The sequence below is a fragment of the Syngnathus acus genome, chromosome 20 (genome assembly GCF_901709675.1).
Source record: "Syngnathus acus chromosome 20, fSynAcu1.2, whole genome shotgun sequence".
In the NCBI taxonomy this organism is placed as follows: Eukaryota; Metazoa; Chordata; class Actinopteri; order Syngnathiformes; family Syngnathidae; genus Syngnathus; species Syngnathus acus.
The window spans coordinates 8,139,087-8,155,861 of NC_051104.1; the positions used below are offsets into that span (position 1 = coordinate 8,139,087).

At 49.0% G+C, this 16,775-nt stretch overlaps 3 protein-coding genes across 6 annotated transcripts in view; all 3 read left to right on the plus strand.

Annotated features, from left to right (window-relative positions):
- esyt2b (extended synaptotagmin-like protein 2b) overlaps nucleotides 1–4,603 on the plus strand; it is a 37,572-nt gene extending 32,969 nt beyond the window's left edge. Inside the window, exons 29-40 of the mRNA XM_037279497.1 lie at nucleotides 55–150; nucleotides 370–471; nucleotides 884–940; nucleotides 1,224–1,298; nucleotides 1,638–1,724; nucleotides 1,795–1,944; nucleotides 2,448–2,815; nucleotides 2,971–3,069; nucleotides 3,263–3,394; nucleotides 3,490–3,595; nucleotides 3,707–3,756; nucleotides 3,816–4,603. Of these exons, the coding sequence (XP_037135392.1) occupies nucleotides 55–150; nucleotides 370–471; nucleotides 884–940; nucleotides 1,224–1,298; nucleotides 1,638–1,724; nucleotides 1,795–1,944; nucleotides 2,448–2,815; nucleotides 2,971–3,069; nucleotides 3,263–3,394; nucleotides 3,490–3,595; nucleotides 3,707–3,756; nucleotides 3,816–3,879 (1,386 nt within the window). The 3' untranslated portion in view covers nucleotides 3,880–4,603. The remainder of the gene's footprint in view (nucleotides 1–54; nucleotides 151–369; nucleotides 472–883; nucleotides 941–1,223; nucleotides 1,299–1,637; nucleotides 1,725–1,794; nucleotides 1,945–2,447; nucleotides 2,816–2,970; nucleotides 3,070–3,262; nucleotides 3,395–3,489; nucleotides 3,596–3,706; nucleotides 3,757–3,815) is intronic.
- Nucleotides 4,604–4,961: 358 nt separating this feature from the next.
- ncapg2 (non-SMC condensin II complex, subunit G2) lies at nucleotides 4,962–11,080 on the plus strand. Of its 3 annotated transcripts, none has more exons than XM_037280096.1 (27): nucleotides 4,962–5,052; nucleotides 5,229–5,356; nucleotides 5,587–5,754; nucleotides 5,827–5,932; nucleotides 6,009–6,169; nucleotides 6,250–6,384; nucleotides 6,471–6,565; nucleotides 6,861–7,017; nucleotides 7,105–7,197; nucleotides 7,269–7,385; nucleotides 7,466–7,642; nucleotides 7,715–7,867; nucleotides 7,935–8,157; nucleotides 8,227–8,327; nucleotides 8,428–8,595; nucleotides 8,697–8,767; nucleotides 8,827–8,995; nucleotides 9,052–9,231; nucleotides 9,322–9,426; nucleotides 9,492–9,641; nucleotides 9,711–9,813; nucleotides 9,931–10,130; nucleotides 10,218–10,343; nucleotides 10,492–10,595; nucleotides 10,676–10,776; nucleotides 10,848–10,938; nucleotides 11,015–11,080. In XM_037280096.1, exons 2-27 carry the CDS (start codon nucleotides 5,279–5,281, stop codon nucleotides 11,073–11,075), a joined length of 3,393 nt encoding a protein of 1,130 aa, XP_037135991.1. In that variant the 5' UTR covers nucleotides 4,962–5,052; nucleotides 5,229–5,278; the 3' UTR covers nucleotides 11,076–11,080. The 3 variants fall into 3 exon arrangements, with proteins under 3 accessions (XP_037135991.1, XP_037135993.1, XP_037135992.1); XM_037280098.1 differs by having other exon boundaries at nucleotides 8,827–8,983; XM_037280097.1 differs by having other exon boundaries at nucleotides 5,587–5,745.
- A 630-nt stretch (nucleotides 11,081–11,710) lies between these two features.
- ptprn2 (protein tyrosine phosphatase receptor type N2) overlaps nucleotides 11,711–16,775 on the plus strand; it is a 59,827-nt gene continuing 54,762 nt past the window's right edge. Inside the window, exons 1-4 of one of the 2 annotated variants that reach the window (XM_037280108.1) lie at nucleotides 11,793–11,831; nucleotides 11,892–12,183; nucleotides 14,685–14,735; nucleotides 16,334–16,447. In XM_037280108.1, coding sequence (XP_037136003.1) covers nucleotides 12,096–12,183; nucleotides 14,685–14,735; nucleotides 16,334–16,447 — 253 coding nt within the window. In that variant the 5' untranslated portion in view covers nucleotides 11,793–11,831; nucleotides 11,892–12,095. Of the gene's footprint in view, nucleotides 12,184–14,684; nucleotides 14,736–16,333; nucleotides 16,448–16,775 lie in introns of both variants that reach the window. The other variant, XM_037280109.1, reaches the window with a different exon arrangement.

Consider the following 16,775-nt stretch of genomic DNA (forward strand, 5'->3'; position numbering starts at 1 on the left):
AGCCGACTGGTCTGGGGTCGCCCGGCGTCTGACTCCTGCTTCGGGGCCACTCAGGTGCTGCGAAGCGTGCGAGCAGACAGGAGCCTGGCCAACGACGGCCTGTCGTCGGCGCTGCTGGTCGTCTATTTGGACTCGGCCAAGAACCTGCCGGTAAGAAAAGCGTACCGCGAGGCTTAAGTTTGCTGGCTGTGTTCTTTGCTTTCCGTAACGACAGAACTCCACGTCGAGACCTTTCTTTACTATCCAGCTCCTAATCGTACAGATGTAGTACATACTTTAGCTTGGAGCCGAGCGACCCTTTCAAAACGGATTGAAGCGACTGCTGGTTTCTTTTTTCTTCATCCTCATTGTTCCCCCCCCCCCTCCAAGAGCCTCTTCAGCGGCAGCTTAGGCTGCGGCAATTTAAGCGAGAGACGAGCGTCCGGCCTGGTGTTTTGCGAGAGCGACAGCTCCGAGTATCGCACCATCGGCGTGAGTGCTTTCCCTGGAGCATGGTGGTGTTTGGGCTGCGCTGCACAGCACAGCACAGCCCGGCCCGGCACGGCCCGGCCCGGCCCGGCACGGCACGGCACGGCACGGCACGGCACGGCCTGGTGACCACTAATGGCTTGCTTTGGAGTGAGCGCAAACAATGGCCATGATGCGCTTGAATTGAAACAAAACAAGTCGTCGGACGCCGTGGGTTGAATTTCATCTTTCAGGGCAGTTAAGAGCGAGTGGACAGCTTTGTTATTTATACTGGCTGTCAGCAAGACCATCTATTTCCAGAAAGCCTTCCTTCCCTCCCAACCACAAAGTAATCTCCTCTTTTTGCGACCTGCTAACTGTGGCTTGTGATGTTTCTATTTTCCCTCCTTTCAAATCTCCTCTTTGGCTTTCAAAGAGCAACCTGTCGGACTTCACCTGCGACGGGTTGAAGCAGGTCTTTAAAGCCTTGAAGGTAACGAGTAGTGCACGTGTGATGAATGCCGTCTTGCATGCTCTGACGCTCTTGTTGCATGTTCCTTCCATCGAGTTGTCTCGTGCAGTAAGTACGTACGTTTTCATTTGCATTAAGATGAGGCGGAATATCAAATGCGCCAGGCTCCCCGGGCATCTATTATTCATGGGAAACCTTGCATGGAAATACGCCACTGTCGTCTCGTATCGCACGTGTAATGTATTTACCAATGTCCGGAGATCAATCAATCAATGTCTGTCTGTCTGTCTGTGATTGTTTTCAGTCGGCCAAGAAGAGCAGCAGCGAGCCCAGCCCTTACGTGCAATTAACCGTCGGGCACAAGACACAAGAGAGTAAGGTGGGGCTCGCCTCCAGACCAGGCAGGTTATATGGATGCTGAACTTCGAATGGATGCGGCCGGCATGCCCGCAGGCGCCCGGCATGCCCGCAGGCGCCCGCTCGGCCGGCCATCAAATTAGGAGAGAGCCGTCACGTAGAAATGGCCAGTGTGAGGAAATACTAGAGTGGCTCAATTGTTTGACTTGAATTATGCCACTGTTTCATATCTATATTTGGGTGTAGGTACCATTGTTTTTGTCCACTTAGGTTCGCAATACTATCCTATTTTGCCGAGCGTGTGGCTTTGTAAGGCGTATCGTCCTCCTTGTCCTCCTTGTCTTCCCGTCTGTTGTCAAAGATTCGCTACAAGACCAAGGAGCCTTTGTGGGAGGATTCCTTCTCATTTCTAGTTCACAATCCGAGGAGACAGGAGCTGGAGGTCGAGGTAAAAAGCGCCATTTTGCGTTTTGCCGCACTCTAGCTTTGCGCTCATCTACCAACGATGTATCGGGCAGGTGAAAGACGAAAAGAGCAAATGCACCTTGGGCGATCTGAGCGTGCCGCTGAGCGGCCTCCTGGCCGAAGAGGACATGACGCTGACGCAGTGCTTCCCGCTCAACAACTCGGGTCCCAGCTCCAGCATCAGATTCAAAATGGCCTTGCGGGTTGGTAACCCCGGTTTTAGAATTCTCCCAGGGAATCCGGCATGGTTTGGTTTCTGGCGTGCGCCGCTTCGTTCTTCTGAATAATGAATGTCGAGGAAGGTTCTCGCATCGGAAGCGATGCCTTTCTCTTTCTCTTTCTCTTTCTCTTTCTCTTTCTCTTTCTCTTTCTCTTTCTCTTTCTCTTTGGCTTTGGCTTTGGCTTTGGCTTTGGCTTTCTCTTTCTCTTTCTCTTTCTCTTTCTCTTTCTCTTTCTCTTTCTCTTTCTCTTGCTCTTGCTCTTGCTCTTGCTCTTGCTCTTGCTCTTGCTCTTGCTCTTGCTCTTGCTCTTGCTCTTGCTCTTGTCATGAGCTGAGCATGAGTCATTGTATGGCTCCAGTGGCCTTTCTTCCGTGTAATTACACACAACTCCAAACAAATACAAATAACAAGTGCTGGGGGAATTGAAATTGCCCTGAGTGTAAAAGAAACCTGTTAAAATTGACTTCTATGTCAAATGTGCTTAGATCCTGTCACTGGAGAAGCAGGTCTCATCAGACCAACCTTCTTCAGTCCGGGTCCGCAAGTCCAGCGTACCCCAAGCGGCCGCCTCGACCAGAGCGAGCGCCTCGTACTCGCCGCCGCCTGGTTCGCCATGCCCGGCGCCCCCTCCGCCGCACGCCTCCTCCCTGACGCTGCCTCATGGGGACGGCGAGCCGTACGCCGCCATCCCGCCGCCGCCGCCGCTGCCGCGCAGCGTCTCCAGCCTGTGCGTGGGCATCTCAGCCTCCCAGAAGCACCTGGCCCACAACGAGTCCACGCCCAGCCTGGCCTCGGACATCTCGCTGCCCTTCGCCGCTTTGGAGCTCCGGCAGAGGCTAGGGCGGCTGCGCAAGTAAAATGACTCATCAATGATTTCCCTTTCAATTTCCTCTTTATTGACATCTTGCTATTGCCAAACAAGGAGGCTCTTGACTCTATGACCAAGGTGTCCATTGACATTTTGAGCAAGCAGATTGAAGCAGCCAAAGTGCTTTGATGTGTTTCCAGCGGCTCCACCTCCAGCCAGTTCCTCCTGGGTGAGGTCCACCTGACCATTCGACACAGCGCCCAACGCAACAAGCTCATCGTGGTGGTTCACGCGTGCCGGTAGGCTCGCGGCGAAACGTCGGTGAAAAGGATTGCCGTAGTTGTCGCTGCACTTAAGAACTTCCCGTATCTATTTTCTCGTTCACATAAAGGTTGGCTCTACTGCTAACCGAAACAGCAGCACCGACTCGCGACGCCACGCACAAACGTCTGGAGCCACGATGCAACTTTTGTCTCCTGTGTGTTTCCTCAGAAATTTGATGGCTTTCTCCAAAGACACCTCGGATCCTTTCATCCGCCTCTACCTGCTGCCCGACAAGAGTCGCACGGGCAGGAGGAAGACCGGCACGGTGAAAAGGAGCCTCAACCCTGTTTACGATCAAACGTGAGTTGTGTCTATTAGGACCATGTGTTACACTTTAGCATTAGCACGAGACCTGTTTGTTTTATTTGGAGTTTGAAGGATTGGTCGACTTGCAGGTTTGAATTCAGCGTGTCCATCGTGGAGCTCCACAGGAGAACGCTGGATGTCGCCGTGAAGAACGGAGGGAACATCTTGTCCAAACACAAAGGCCTCTTGGGAAAAGTAATGTGCATTTCCTATTTTGCTTGTGTGCTTGCCCGGTTGGCCCTTGAATTTTTACAATTCAAGACTCATCATCGTTTTCAGTGAGCAGGTTTCCGTGTACAATTTCAGGTGCTGGTCCATTTAAGTGGAGAAGATATAGCCAAAGGATGGACGCAATGGTAAAGTGTTCAAATAAATAATATGGAATCAATATATTTGAAGTGATCTTCTCTTGTAGGCATGAGCTGAGCGAAGATGGTTTGCCGTCTCAAAGGAACATCGAGGAGACATTTACATCGTGATTTGTTTTGCTGAATTTCGTAACCGTTTTATTTCCACACTGTACATTTTTGTCAGCATGCCTTTTCCCATACTGACCGTCGTCGGCGCGTCCAAATATTGTAACATATTGTCATCATAATGAAAGCTGTTTGTGATATTGCTCGTTTGTAACTTAGCAGGGCATTAAAAAAAAAAGAATGTGACAAATTCTTACCAAAGGAGCAGAATGAGTCCCGCAAGTCGTGTTTATATTTTGTCCTGCCGTGGATGCTTTTGACTTTTGTTATTTATTTAGTTTGATTTCAAACATGGAATGCACATCAAACGGAATGCTTTGTGTATTTCTAGGTGGACTTTGTGCAATATTGTTTTTTTTCTTTTGGACATGCATGGTCCTTTTGTGGGCATTTTATAGGGCTGCAAAAGATGTAGGAAAAAATATAGATACTTGAATTTGGGCTTTGGAGGGGATTCAGATGTGAGCCAAGAAACTAGACGAGAGACAACTCGTGTTTTTTTAATATGCAGGGCTGACAGCAAACTGTCAAAATGTTAAAACAAAGGTTTCTATCTCTTTTTTGCCATGCGGTTATAACTCTTTGTGTTTGTTGAAGCTTTTTAATCTATCACGTGCCTTAAAAAAATGAAAAAACCTCACCACCGTGTAACTTCCGCCTTCTTAAAAGTTATTCATTTTGAATGATGTGTGGCTTTTTGATGAATAAATTGTTTCCTTTCTGAAAATGGTGTGATTATTTCATTGAGAAAAATAAATACACTTTTGTCATATATGTGTATATAGATATACATATATATATGTATATATACGTATATATATATACACATACGTATATATATATATATACACGTATATATATATGTGTGTGTGTATATATAGATAGTTAGTTTAGATGTATACTTCTAGTTTATATATATATAATACAATAACAATTTCTGACACAAGTCAAAGGTCGTAAACCCCAATTTTCCCCGCATTGAATGGCCAATGTAGAGCGTATATGAGACGATGTCGCCATCCAGCGGTTAAAATTAATAACTGCATGTCAGTGGCGTCACAAAGACGCTTTACGTAATGACGTAACAGGGCGTATGAATTTGCGCGGGTTGCCGAGCCCGTGAGCCGGACGATGAGCTAGCTAGCTAGCTAGCTTCCCGAATAGTCGCTGCCAAAGGTAAGAAAAGACGATTCTTGCTCCACTTTCGTGTTTCAGTGTATTACGACTACAATACAACATCATTGTTGGTGACAGTTTGACAGTTGACCTTTCTAAATAACTCCTTCAAACGGCCGTGTTTGTTTTCACCGTCAAGTGGCTTTTTGGTGACACCTGTGTCCACTTTCCCGCAGCGCTTTTCAGTTCGACAAAACTTTCTTCTCGCTCGAATCAAAGCGACAACATGTCGAAGCGTGCGGCTTTCATTAAAGCCGCTTGTAAGGAACATGTGGACGACTTCCTTCAGCTCGTCCAACTTCACGTAAGTCATCGGAAAGCGTACACTTGAACGTCCAACATACTGCAAATTGTAAAACATTGTTACGTCATACTAATGTTATGCTTGCATTTGTTACTTCAAACAACCAAACGAATGAATGTGCCACACTGTATTTTGAAAAGAAAAAAAAAGAAAAACGTTTTATGAAAGCAAAAGTGTGTAGAAATGCATCACATTCAACATTCACACCCACTTGCGGTTTTGCTGAGCAGAAGGACAGAACGGATCCTTTTGACCTTGAAGAGGTGATGGAGGAGATGTCAAGGGATCAGCGTGAGGCGGTGTGGGGAAAACTAGCCTCTCTCCTTCGGGATGTCCTTCTGGAATTGCCCCCGGAACGCTGGGATGAGGTCACGGATGCCGAGTCTGCGGTGGATCCCGTGTGTTGATTTGACTTTATCGTTTGGAGGGGTTCGTGGGGAGCGTTCGACTCATTTGCCTCTTTTTTCCAGAAACGCGTGGTGGCTGGCGTGACTCTGGTGGCCACCGTATCTCTGAAGGTCCTGCAAAATGGCGACACCTACAATGGGCTTCTTAACATTACCCACCAGCTTCACGGTTTGTCTGCCACCACTTTGCACATTTCTCTTTGGGAAATTGTTTTGAGCTGAACATTTCAATTTTTCACATCCAGATGTTCTGGTGTCGTCGCATCCCAGGACGGAGGATAACGTGCTTCCCCACATCCAAACGCTGTGCGAGGCCTGGTGGAAGAAAGACCTGCTGAACAAAGACAAGTTTGGCCGCACCGCTTTGGTCATCGCTTTGAACAAGATCTTATATTCCAAGAAAATGGTGCAAAATTGAGGGGGGATGAAACGCACACATGCAATAGCAATATTGCTGCATAGGTCATTTTCAACCTATCTTGTCAGAACACTGAGCTCCAAAGAGCATGGAGCCTACACAAGGTGGTCTCCAATGTGAACTACGCCTCTGAGGACGGCCAGCAGCTGAGCGCGCAGCTGGTGCAGTGCTTCCGCGGTACCAGCTTCATCCGTAACGACGACGTGAGCGCAGAAGAGTTGGCTCGCCCCAGTTGCCAGCAAGCTGAGAGTATCAACCTGCGTGTGTGTGTGCGTGTGTGGCACCACAGGGCAAGCGGTTCATGGTGTTTCTCTTCAGCTGGCACGTCGATTTCGTCCCACTCATCCACGAAACCATCAAAAATCAGCTGCAGTTCTTTAACACGTGAGAGGCCGCCCTCTACCTTTTTAGACCGCTATACTTTCGGTGTTTTTCTTTTTGTCCACCAGGTGGCACCATTTCTTTTTTTAATTGGCAGTGATTTTAACCTCAATGTGTTTATTTAAAAAATGTTTGAGAAACAGCGATTGACTTGTCAGAAGTAGGGGGGGGGGTATTGATGGATTGTATGGGGGAAAATGAGTATTTTAGTGATTTGGGGGAAATTGAGAGAGGATTTATTAAGGTCCTCTTAAGTAGTTTTAAGGTTCTGACTCACACCGTCATGGTCTCGTTCCAGGGTGACCACGGAGGACGTCGCCGAGATCTACTTCCGTGCATGGAAAAAGGCCAGCGGCAAGTTCCTGGAGAAGATGGAAAGCGAGTGCATACAGGACTTGATGAAGTGCGCCATACTGTTGCAGAGGTCGTCACCTCTTTGCCGCAAAGTCCGACAGGTAAAAAATGGACAAAAATCCCTTTCAATATTAAGGGCATTAAATGTGCTCTCTCTGTCTCTTTCTTTCTCTCTCTCCTTCCCACAGATCATCTTCTATTTCCACAAGAAGAATGTCTGCCCCTCAGTGGGCAAAATGCTCAGCGCCCTCTACAAGCCCGTTCTTTGGAAGTATCTCAATGTGCGTACTGGCCACCCACCTTGTTGCCCTTTCTCGAGGGAGGTCTGTTCACAACATATTGCTCCTTACAGGTTCCTAATTTTGAGGTCCGCACCAACGCCACAGTGCTGTTCGCAGACGCCTTCCCCATCGTTGACCCCGATACGGAAATCGAAGAGGCCCTTCAAAAGCAGCTGGGCAAACTCAAGGCAGGCTTGTTTTTATTTCATTTGATTTATCATGGCCAATCTAGCGTGTTCACTGTTAGGCTGCTTATCTCCGTTTGAAGGTCCTGCTGTTCGACAAGCATGACGTGGTGCGCTGCAATGCCATCCAGGGCGTCTGCAAGGTCCTCGCCAGGTGCTGGGAGTTGCTCCCGTCGGTCGTTATCGTGGACTTCCTGAAGAAATTGGAGGAGTTGGCGGGCGACGGCAGCTCCGATAACGTCCGCTGCGCCGTCTTTGCGGTGTGACTTCCTCTTGACAAAAAAGAGATTTGTTGTTTTGGAAAAAGTCTTGAATGAGCCTTTGCTTTTCAGTATCTGTGCATTGTCTTGGACAACGTGCTCAGCCACCCCGCGCTCGAGAAGCTGATGCCCAAGTGGAAGAACAGCCTCCACGATGCCTCGGTGAAGGTCCGCGTGGCTTTTGTCGACATGCTCCTCAAGGTCAAGGCGGTCCGCGCGGCCAAGGTATTCTGAGGCGCCGTCTGCGATGGTTTCATGAGCGACCCCATCTTCATGAATTCAATGACTGCAGTTCTGGGACGTGTGCAGCCTGGACCACCTGGTGGCCCGCCTGGCCCGCGACACGCCACACGTGTCCAAGCGCCTCGCCGAACTGCTCATGGACTCCTTTTTCCCCGCCAAAGGCAGCGACAGGGACCGGTGCAACCGCTGCGTCACCCTCATCCAGATGAGCCCCGCGGCGGCTCGAAAGTTCTACCTGTACGCCCACGTGCACACGGCCCCCAATAACATAGGTAAAACTTTCCCGCGCCATGAGGAGGTTAGCGCTTCGAGTTGAAACGCAGCTGTATGTTTGCAATCAGTGAAGTTCATGCTGGCCATCCGCCAAGTTTTGAACTTGAGCATCCGGCGCGATGACGGCGCCGACGCCAATCTCGATGACAGCGACGAGGAAAACCGAGCGGTGAGGCGAATATCGGCGACATTTCTTCCATTGGCCCGCTTGTCGTCAAGTCTTTGAGCCCCACGCCGAGATGCCCGTGTGTCGTTCTCCTCGGTCTCAGGGCGAGAAGCCTTTCGCACTGGAGAAGGACGTGGTGGCCACTCTGCTTGAAGTGGTGGTCATCTTGTGGAAGAACATCAGCAGGTCCCTCGAGCAAAACGAGGAAACCCGGACGCACGTGCACGCCCAGTTTGGTCAAGTCATGAGCAAATACTTGAGCCAATTCACGGTACTCGCTCATACATGACCTTTGACTCGTTTCCCTTGTCTTTTCATTTGCTGCCGTTCCATCTCTTATGCTTGATGTTTCATCTCTCCTCTTTTCTTCAGGATGAGCGCTGCCAAGTTGCCCTCATGCAGATGGCCTCCTTCATGCCTTTCTCCACGGTGGCAACATTTAGGTGAGTGGCTCCAACAAGTGCATCCATCTGCCTCTTCTTACTCTGAAGTTTTGTCCCAGCTTCAGCGTGCTGGCCCGTCTGAGGAAGATGGAACCCGAAGCCCCGCCCTCCGTCTACGGCCAGCTGTTGGACTGCATGTGCAGTTGGGGCAAGACCGCCAGCGTCCTGGAGCTCCTCATGGAATGGCTTAGCCAAGCCCTGCCCGAGAGTCAAGGGGTTTGTTCCTCGGTCGGTCTGTCGTCATGGCAACGGCAACACTCAAGCCACTTCTCCCCCTCCCTCAGCCGCCCCACCGGGTCAACGCCAAGCGGAAGGTGACCATCCAGGTGACGGAGGAGGCTAAGCCGGACCTGGCGCTGGCCTACTTGGACCACCTGCTCCTTTACCCGTCTACACGAAACAAAGTCCTGGCTCTCAGTCAGGGTCCACTTAAGCGTCTCTACACTCTTCTAGGCAACTGCAAGGTGTGTTCCAAGGCGGCTGTCTCTTTGTTCATTTCCCCCTCCATGTTTTGCATTTTTATTCACGCTGGCTATTTTCCCTCTTTTCCACAGTCAGTGCTGTACTCTCACCTCAACTCTGAGGGCGCAGCTGGCGCAGAGCTGGCCCTTAAGGCCTTCACCTATCACGGCCGCCTCAGCGTGCACCTGCAACACCACGTGAGTTTTTAGCCAGGAAAAGGAAAAGCCATCTTTTGGAACTAAACGGGCCCCTAACCCCCTAGCTGTCGGAGGGCCGCGAGTACCTGCAATCTCTGGAGTACACGGCAGCGTGGCTTGGCGAGAGGGTGCTGCCCGTCCTGGCCAAAGCTCATCAGGGACACGGCCAAGGGGAGGCGAACACTTCCAGAGCGTTGGCAGCGGAGATAATCCAGGTGAGGGTTGTGCGGGCTCGTGATACGTATTTCCTCCATTGCAAGCGTTTGAAGACTCTTTCCACTCAGGCCTTCCTGACCATGTGCGGCGACGTGGTGCTCTGTTTGGACGACGACGCCTTCAAAGCTCACGTCCTGCACCTCTGCTCGCTCCTCGTACTCCCAACTGATGGTGGGTGGAGCTTTCAAAGTACGCTGCATAAAAGTGCGTGTCCCTGACGTCTTTTTGTCTCGCTGCGTCTCTCGCTCTGCGTGCTTGCGTGCGGACGCATCTCCCTCTGGCTTCTAGCCGCGAGCTACTTGTGCATTCCCGCCATGCTGCAGGTTCTGAAGGAGCTAATGGCGAGTTACTCCCCGGTTGAGCGCAAAGCACCCGGAGACGAGCGGGATGCTGCCACCAAGTGTCTGTCGGTGGTAGCAAACATATTCCAGAAGATTATAGAGCTCTTGGCCGGCCGACTTAAGAAAGAGCCCGAAGAGGGTAAGCGGGTACGTAGACACTTTTTTTTCTTTCTTTTATTTGTTTGCAATGTGCCGCAATTTTCCCACTGCCACTTTGTCGTCGTTGTGTCTTAGCTGTGCCAGTCGGCTGTCAGCGGGCTCCGGGACTTCCTTCGAGTGGCCCAAGCCTCGAAAATCAGCGCAGTCTTTGACACCCTTTTCGCCATTGTCGTGGTGGAAACGAGCTATGCTCTTCAGAAGGTAAGTGAAGCGGTCAGTGGTGTGGTCTTGTTGAAGCCCCTGATCAATGTATTGTAGGATCAGTTCAGTAGATACCACTCAGGAAGGTCATAAAGATTCAGGCACATTCATGGAAAAGCTTTATGGTGTGACGCCCTAAACCCCTAAGATGACGCACCCCGAAGAGGTGACAACTCCAGAGAAAGTGGATGACCTGCCTATTCTCTCCAGCACCATTCTGTCAGTCCTTCTCAATTTGTCGCCTGTCACCGGGTAGGAAAAAGCTTTGGGGGCAAAAAATGGAATGATCAAGTTTGTGTCTGTATCCAACTCAGCTTGCGTGTTGCCTTCAGGGCCTTTTGGGCTGAAATGTTCTCCTCACTCTACTCTGACACCTACTTCAGTCTGACTGAGCTGGCCGCTGTCGTGCACCTCCTGGCGGTCCTGCGACACGGTGGGCCCCGTTGATACCGACCGCCTCGTTGAATAATATTTCACTGTAAGTAACATTTCATCTTTTTGCAGCGATGCGGCCCAATGAGTGCTTGAAGAAAATCGCCATTATTGTGCAGCAGCGGATACACGCGCAAGCAAATGCAAAGCACGATGTCCAAGGGTGGGCTCACATCAAATGAGAGCAATTTACAAAAGAATATTTGCTCTGTAAAGCAAACATCATTTTGTCTTTGCAGGGCCATTTATCAATCTTCTGTGACGTCGCTGAATGAGATCTTGACACAATGGGAAGTTTGAGAAAAAAAAAGAAAATGGTACTGAAGAGTTGTTGGTTTTCTATATTTTTCATCTTAAAAGCACGTATGAAAAAAAAAAAAAAAGTGTTCTTCTGTATTTGTCATACTAAAAGCGTTTATAAAAAAATGGCACTTTTTCTGTATTTGTCATATTAAAAGCATTTATGAAAAAAGTGGCACTTGAGAGTTGGTCTTTTTCTGTATTTGTCATATGAAAAGCATTTCTGAAAAAAATGGCACTTAAGAGTTGATCTTTTTCTGTATTTGTCACATTTCTGTATTTGTTTTACAGGCAAGAATGGTGTTGGGTTGGTGGTTAAGACTACACGACATACTATTTCCTTGTTTTCAGGTATGATGTTCATGTCTCACTATTCTACTGTCCGGGATAAAGTGGCTGACATCCTGTTCACTTTTGTGCATGGGTTCTTTGACACTTTTGTTGTGCGTCCAGTCACGTTAGATGTCCGCCAAATTTGGTGTTGATTTGTGTTGTTGTTTTTTCTTTTTTTTCCCCCCAATTATTATTACTTTTTAATACTAGGTAAGTAGAACAGCTATAGTAAAACGAATTCCCCCTTTTATTGCCACTCGGGTGCCCCCTCCCTCCCTCCCTCTCGATCCCCCATTGCATCGATGCAGCCCTGCCCATTCTTCTCGCGCACGTTTCCCCACCACGTCTCCGTGACGTCACATTTAGGAGGGGCTCGTCCGTCTGACTGAGTCGCTGTTCTCGGTGCTGAAAACCAACGGCCGCGCTCTGCTGTGCTGTGCTGTGCTGTGCTGTGCTGTGCTGTGCTGTGCTCTGCTCTGCTCTGCTCTGCTCTGCTCTGCTCTGCTCTGCTGGGCTCCCCTTCTATTTCGCAGCCATTTTAGGTTCCTCCTTGGCCAGCCTCCCCCGCCCGAATCAAGCGAGCAGCATGCTCTTCTAGCTCCGGCGATTCCTCCGGGGCCGCTCCCACCTGGTGTCGGCCGCAGTCATGTGCTCGTAAGGCCGGCATGGATTGAGCCAAGCGGCGGGATGGAGTCTCTGTGGTGTCCCGTGCTCGTCTTGGCCTTGGCCGGCTGCCTGTGCTGCTTCGCACCTGCCCGAGCCGACGGAAGCTTTGGTGAGCACGCCTCTCTCTCTCTCTCTCTCTCTCTCTCTCGTTTTTAAATGTTCTATTTGAATTGTCACAATAGGGGTCCAAATCTTGAATGTATACAAAAGTTGAGACCCCTCGTATTAAGTTCCACACACGCATTCGGCTGCATGTTTACCTCATCTTCCCCAAAAACAACAACAAAAGTTTTCCTAATAATAGTTTGGAGTTGCAAGGTGAAATCCATACATCCCGTAGGAAGGTTACATCATTGGCAACAAGGCCCAGTTGGCATCTTGATTTACTCCTACTGGTCACAATATTAGGTACACCTGCAATTCAGAAGATGATGGGACGTTTGGAGGTATTCCTAGATATTTGATTGAAATCTTTTTTAAAAATTGTATTCCAAACAATGACATGCATCTTTGGTGCTCTCACTTTGTAATGCTGATCATCTTCAGTGATTGGCTGGGATGGCCATTCAGTGACCAATGCCTGAGCATCAATACTGTATATAAAACAGCAAAAGCTACTATATGTATTCAGCTCAGGACATTTAGAAATGGTTATTAACATCCACTGCTTCCCATTACAGTGTGAACTTGAGGGATGATTCATATAAGATTGAACATGCCGTGTATATTTGGAAGCATCAACGTGCGTGTACGTCAGCAGCGCAGCGTGGGAGACAAAGGTCACCATCAATTGTATCGGCAGCCGTAAAATGCTTTATGATTATAGCATAGGAATGGATTTGGAATGTGAAACGGTGGCAGGCAGCCTTTATAAATTCACTTGGAGGCATTTGTATGCATTTGTGCAGGCAGAGCGGGGAAATGTAACTTGTCATGTGGCTGCTGCTCAACATTCCATATTGCTGATGTCTATGGCTTTTGACGGGTGTTGCGTGCCTGCGTCGTCGTGCCGTGACATTTTAGTGACAATGAATCACGCCGGGAGGGGGGGATCACGATATATGGTTTTGATTGCCACGTGGCAGTTGATTTGTTGCTCTGCCATACGTTGGACGGCAGCGTCACGTCCAAATCGCATTCCAGGAAGTCTGTAGCCACCTAGAAATGGGAGAATCTTTACTGACTGTTGAGGCTCAAACCAGAGGTTTTAGACAAGTCTAACTTAAAGAATGGCTCTAAACCATGACTGAATGATTGACATAGCTGTTGATTCATTTGATCATCCATTAAGCTCTTTCGGCTTGATATTGTGTAATTAGCTACAGTGTATGGTTAGTGTGGTTAGATAGGTGGGATGGCAGCACACATTTCAGTGTGATCCTTCCTGGCTGGCTGGCTGGCTGGCTGGCTGGCTGGCTGGCTGGCTGGCTGGCTGGATGGCTGGATGGATGGCTGGCTGGATGGCCGGCCGACCGGCCGACCGGCTGACTGGCCGGTGTGATAACAGAAGGAGTGTGAAGAAGACTTCAATGATAGCGGCTAGCGTAGCCTCCTTCGGAGAGAGACGCTGTTGGCAAAATAACGCCCGCCCGGCCGGCGGCGCTCTCGTCGCCTGTGACCAAGCACACATCTGGCCTCCTGGGGGCTGTGAAAGTGGCTTCATGTGATAAGAGAATGAGTCATGGAGTCCTAATGAAGAGAACGGGAAAAGGTCAAAACATAGACCGTAAAGTATGTCCAAACGGAAGAAGAAAGGCTGAGCGCTGTTTGGTGAACGGCCGAGAGACACTCCGACATCATTGGATTCAGGCCAGACGCCAGGTCAAACTCGCCCATTTGTGGTTGTTGCCGTGGCGACGCAGCCATCTTTAATTCATGGCCTGGCTGTTGCCGGGCGGACAGGCATGTCGCCAGGAATTGGCAGGGAGCGACCTGCATGGGAATTCTGTGTTAGGCCCGCTCGCACCTGCTCCCTCGGTTCGTTCTGTTGCTTTCGCCGGAATCTCAAATGATTCATGGCTTTTATAGATAGGTGTGTGTGTAAAGATGTATTCTAAATGAAAAGCATGGAATTTAGAGCCAATTCAAAGTTTGACCAATTAGCTCGTGGACATTGGTTTTGTCATTGAGACTGGATGATTGTTGTTCCACCTACATTCTTAATCGCTAATCAGCCACATCAACGTAGATTACATTTGAATTAAAAGGCGTCATTTTTAATCATCTCCGCCATGGCAGTGGAAGGAAGAGGATGCGGCTTTTATCGAGCAGGCGCACGCTCGGCCGCATGCTTGATTTAACGGAAGGGCCTAATTAATATTGAGAGCTGACACGCTTCCTGATTAAATTAAGGCAAAAAAGTGATGAGGAGGTAAAGTAAGCCTGCCCGCTCTACAATATGCAAATTGCATGCTCCGAAAGCCCGCTGGGCATTGTTTTCACTCCAAGGAACACTTTTCTCATTCAAACCTTTTTTTATTCTCTTATGGTTCGAAACTCTCCTCAATCAGCCACCAGCTTTTCATTCTTGCCCGCCCTGCATCTTCCTTTTCTTCTTGTAAACACGCATTGAATTTTAATTGTATTTTCCGCATGCATGTTTTCTTTTAGGTTGCCTGTTTGAAGATGACCTTTGCCAAGCTTACGAGTTCTGTGTCAACGGTAAGACTACTTTTGAATTTGATTGTAGTTAGTTTCAAGCTATTTAATACAGTATAGTTTCCTCCAAATCATCTATTTGAATGACATTCCGATTTTTATACATACATTTTCAAAAGCTGAGGATGCGTTCATTTCCATATAAACCGAGTTTGCCCGTTCCAGATTGGTCGCCACAGACAGTATGGAAATATCGCCATCTGGTTTGGTTGCCTAGCAACCTGCCATCGCTAGCGATGAGTAGCAGCAAGTGCGGCGCGGGGGTCGGCCACTTCACTTCCTCCTCCCTGTCGTGCTAATCAAGCCCAGTTTCACATGGAGTGCTGCGCATCATAACAAAAGTAACGGATGGGTTTTGATTATTATGTAAGGAAGGAAAGCAAACTGGCCGTGACATACCGGCTTTGCGCAGTGTTTGATGTGCGGCATCGCTCGTCGGTTTCCATGGCAACAGGCCTCTATGAATGCAATTCCCTTCTGGGATTGTCGAGGGAAGGCACTGACTCATTTTTTAGTCTTTCTTCATTTTACTTGTGTCTTCCTGCAAACCTAATTCTATTCTACATTGTGAAATCCAAACATTATCATCATTATAAAGCACCTAAAATGAATTCATCTCTCCTTCTGTTCGCCGCGTCTCGGCTCATGTTGAAGTTATGAAGGGAGATTTTTTTTTTTCTTCTAAGAGGCATCAATCCAGACCCCGCAACCCACACACTGCCGGCTGCCATCTAAAGTGTGAAGGAGATAGCTACGTGCGTCATTATGCCAAGACAAGTGATGACTTATTAGGACACATTTAGACGGGGTGCGATTGGCAGCGCTAATCGATCTGTCCAGACAAGGCGTGATGTCCAGTGCCGATAAACAGAGCCGTCAGGGTGCGTGTGATTGATGAAGTGCTGCGCTTATCTCATCGGACTCTTGTCTCCAGCTTGTCATTATTGTCAATACAGAAGCAAGAAAGTTCAAGTTCAGCCAAATCCGTTCATGCTTACACATTGCTAAAATGCCAAGATGACGTTTCCCTTCCGAGTGCTTACGATGCAGCCGAACGGAACCAAAGCTGTGATCAATATGAATTCAAATGTAACGTACAACAGCCCCGACCGGTGGGTGGGGAAGGTGACCACAAAATCAATAAAACAACCACCCACCCACCCACCGCTGGTTCATTGTCTCGAAGGGAGAATATAAAAGCAGTAAGCCAGTCACAGCAAATGAAATGTCTTTCTGTACTCTCCGACGTGGCTCCCCATTGCCAACAATAAAAGTTGCGCTGCTTGTGCGTTGATGACACGTTTGGATTGCGCCATTTCTAGCCAGTCAGATGGATGGACGTATCTGCGTCTTTATTACATTTCAGTCTCCTCCAGAGGTCCCGGGCGCTCGTCCGGTACAACTGGTTGGCTCCGGTTGCCTAGCGACCTGAATCGAGCTAGGCTGATGTGCTCCATTTGCAGTGTTAACCCCCCCCCCCCCCCCCCCCCACTTCCCGCTCTCTTGATAGTCTTTGCTATCACCAGCGGAGATGCCAATCGGGAGTGTCTTGCTTCCAAATGCTGTTTCTTCATGCTCGCTCTTCTCCTCCTGATGTGCAGATGGAGTATTCGGGAGGTGTCAGGAGCTGGCTGGCGCAGACCTGAATACGTATGACGTGTCTTCCTCCGGCTTACTGCGTCTCAGGACTCTCTTGCAGAAACTGGCTCATCGAGGTACATGCTCACTTTGATCAACACCGCAAAAAAATCAGTATGCTCAGACATAGCAAGATGGCCACCTGAGTGGAGAAAGTGATTGATGAGGATTTTCAATCCTTCCCTGTAGACGAATGTCACTTTAAATGACGAATGGCGGTCAATATGCCTCCCCAGGGGGGAAAAACATGAAGGTAGACTGATGATCATTTTACATCGCGTCCATGGAGATGAGTCACTTAGTCCAAATTGAGCAAATTGTAGTTGCCGCGGTGACCCACCTGGGGTCAGTAGATGCCTTCCGCACAAACATGAGGCGGATTAAGTCCCCCACCCACCCAGTGCA

What these genes read in the sequence shown, in the direction of transcription:
- ncapg2 (XM_037280096.1), top strand. Translation starts at nt 5,279, where the DNA reads ATGTCGAAGCGTGCGGCTTTCATTAAAGCCGCTTGTAAGGAACATGTG. An exon ending in CACGGCCCCCAATAACATAG is followed by an intron (nt 8,158 to 8,226) that starts GTAAAACTTTCC and finishes GTTTGCAATCAG; the next exon opens with TGAAGTTCATGCTGGCCATC. An exon ending in TGGCAGCGGAGATAATCCAG is followed by an intron (nt 9,642 to 9,710) that starts GTGAGGGTTGTG and finishes CTTTCCACTCAG; the next exon opens with GCCTTCCTGACCATGTGCGG.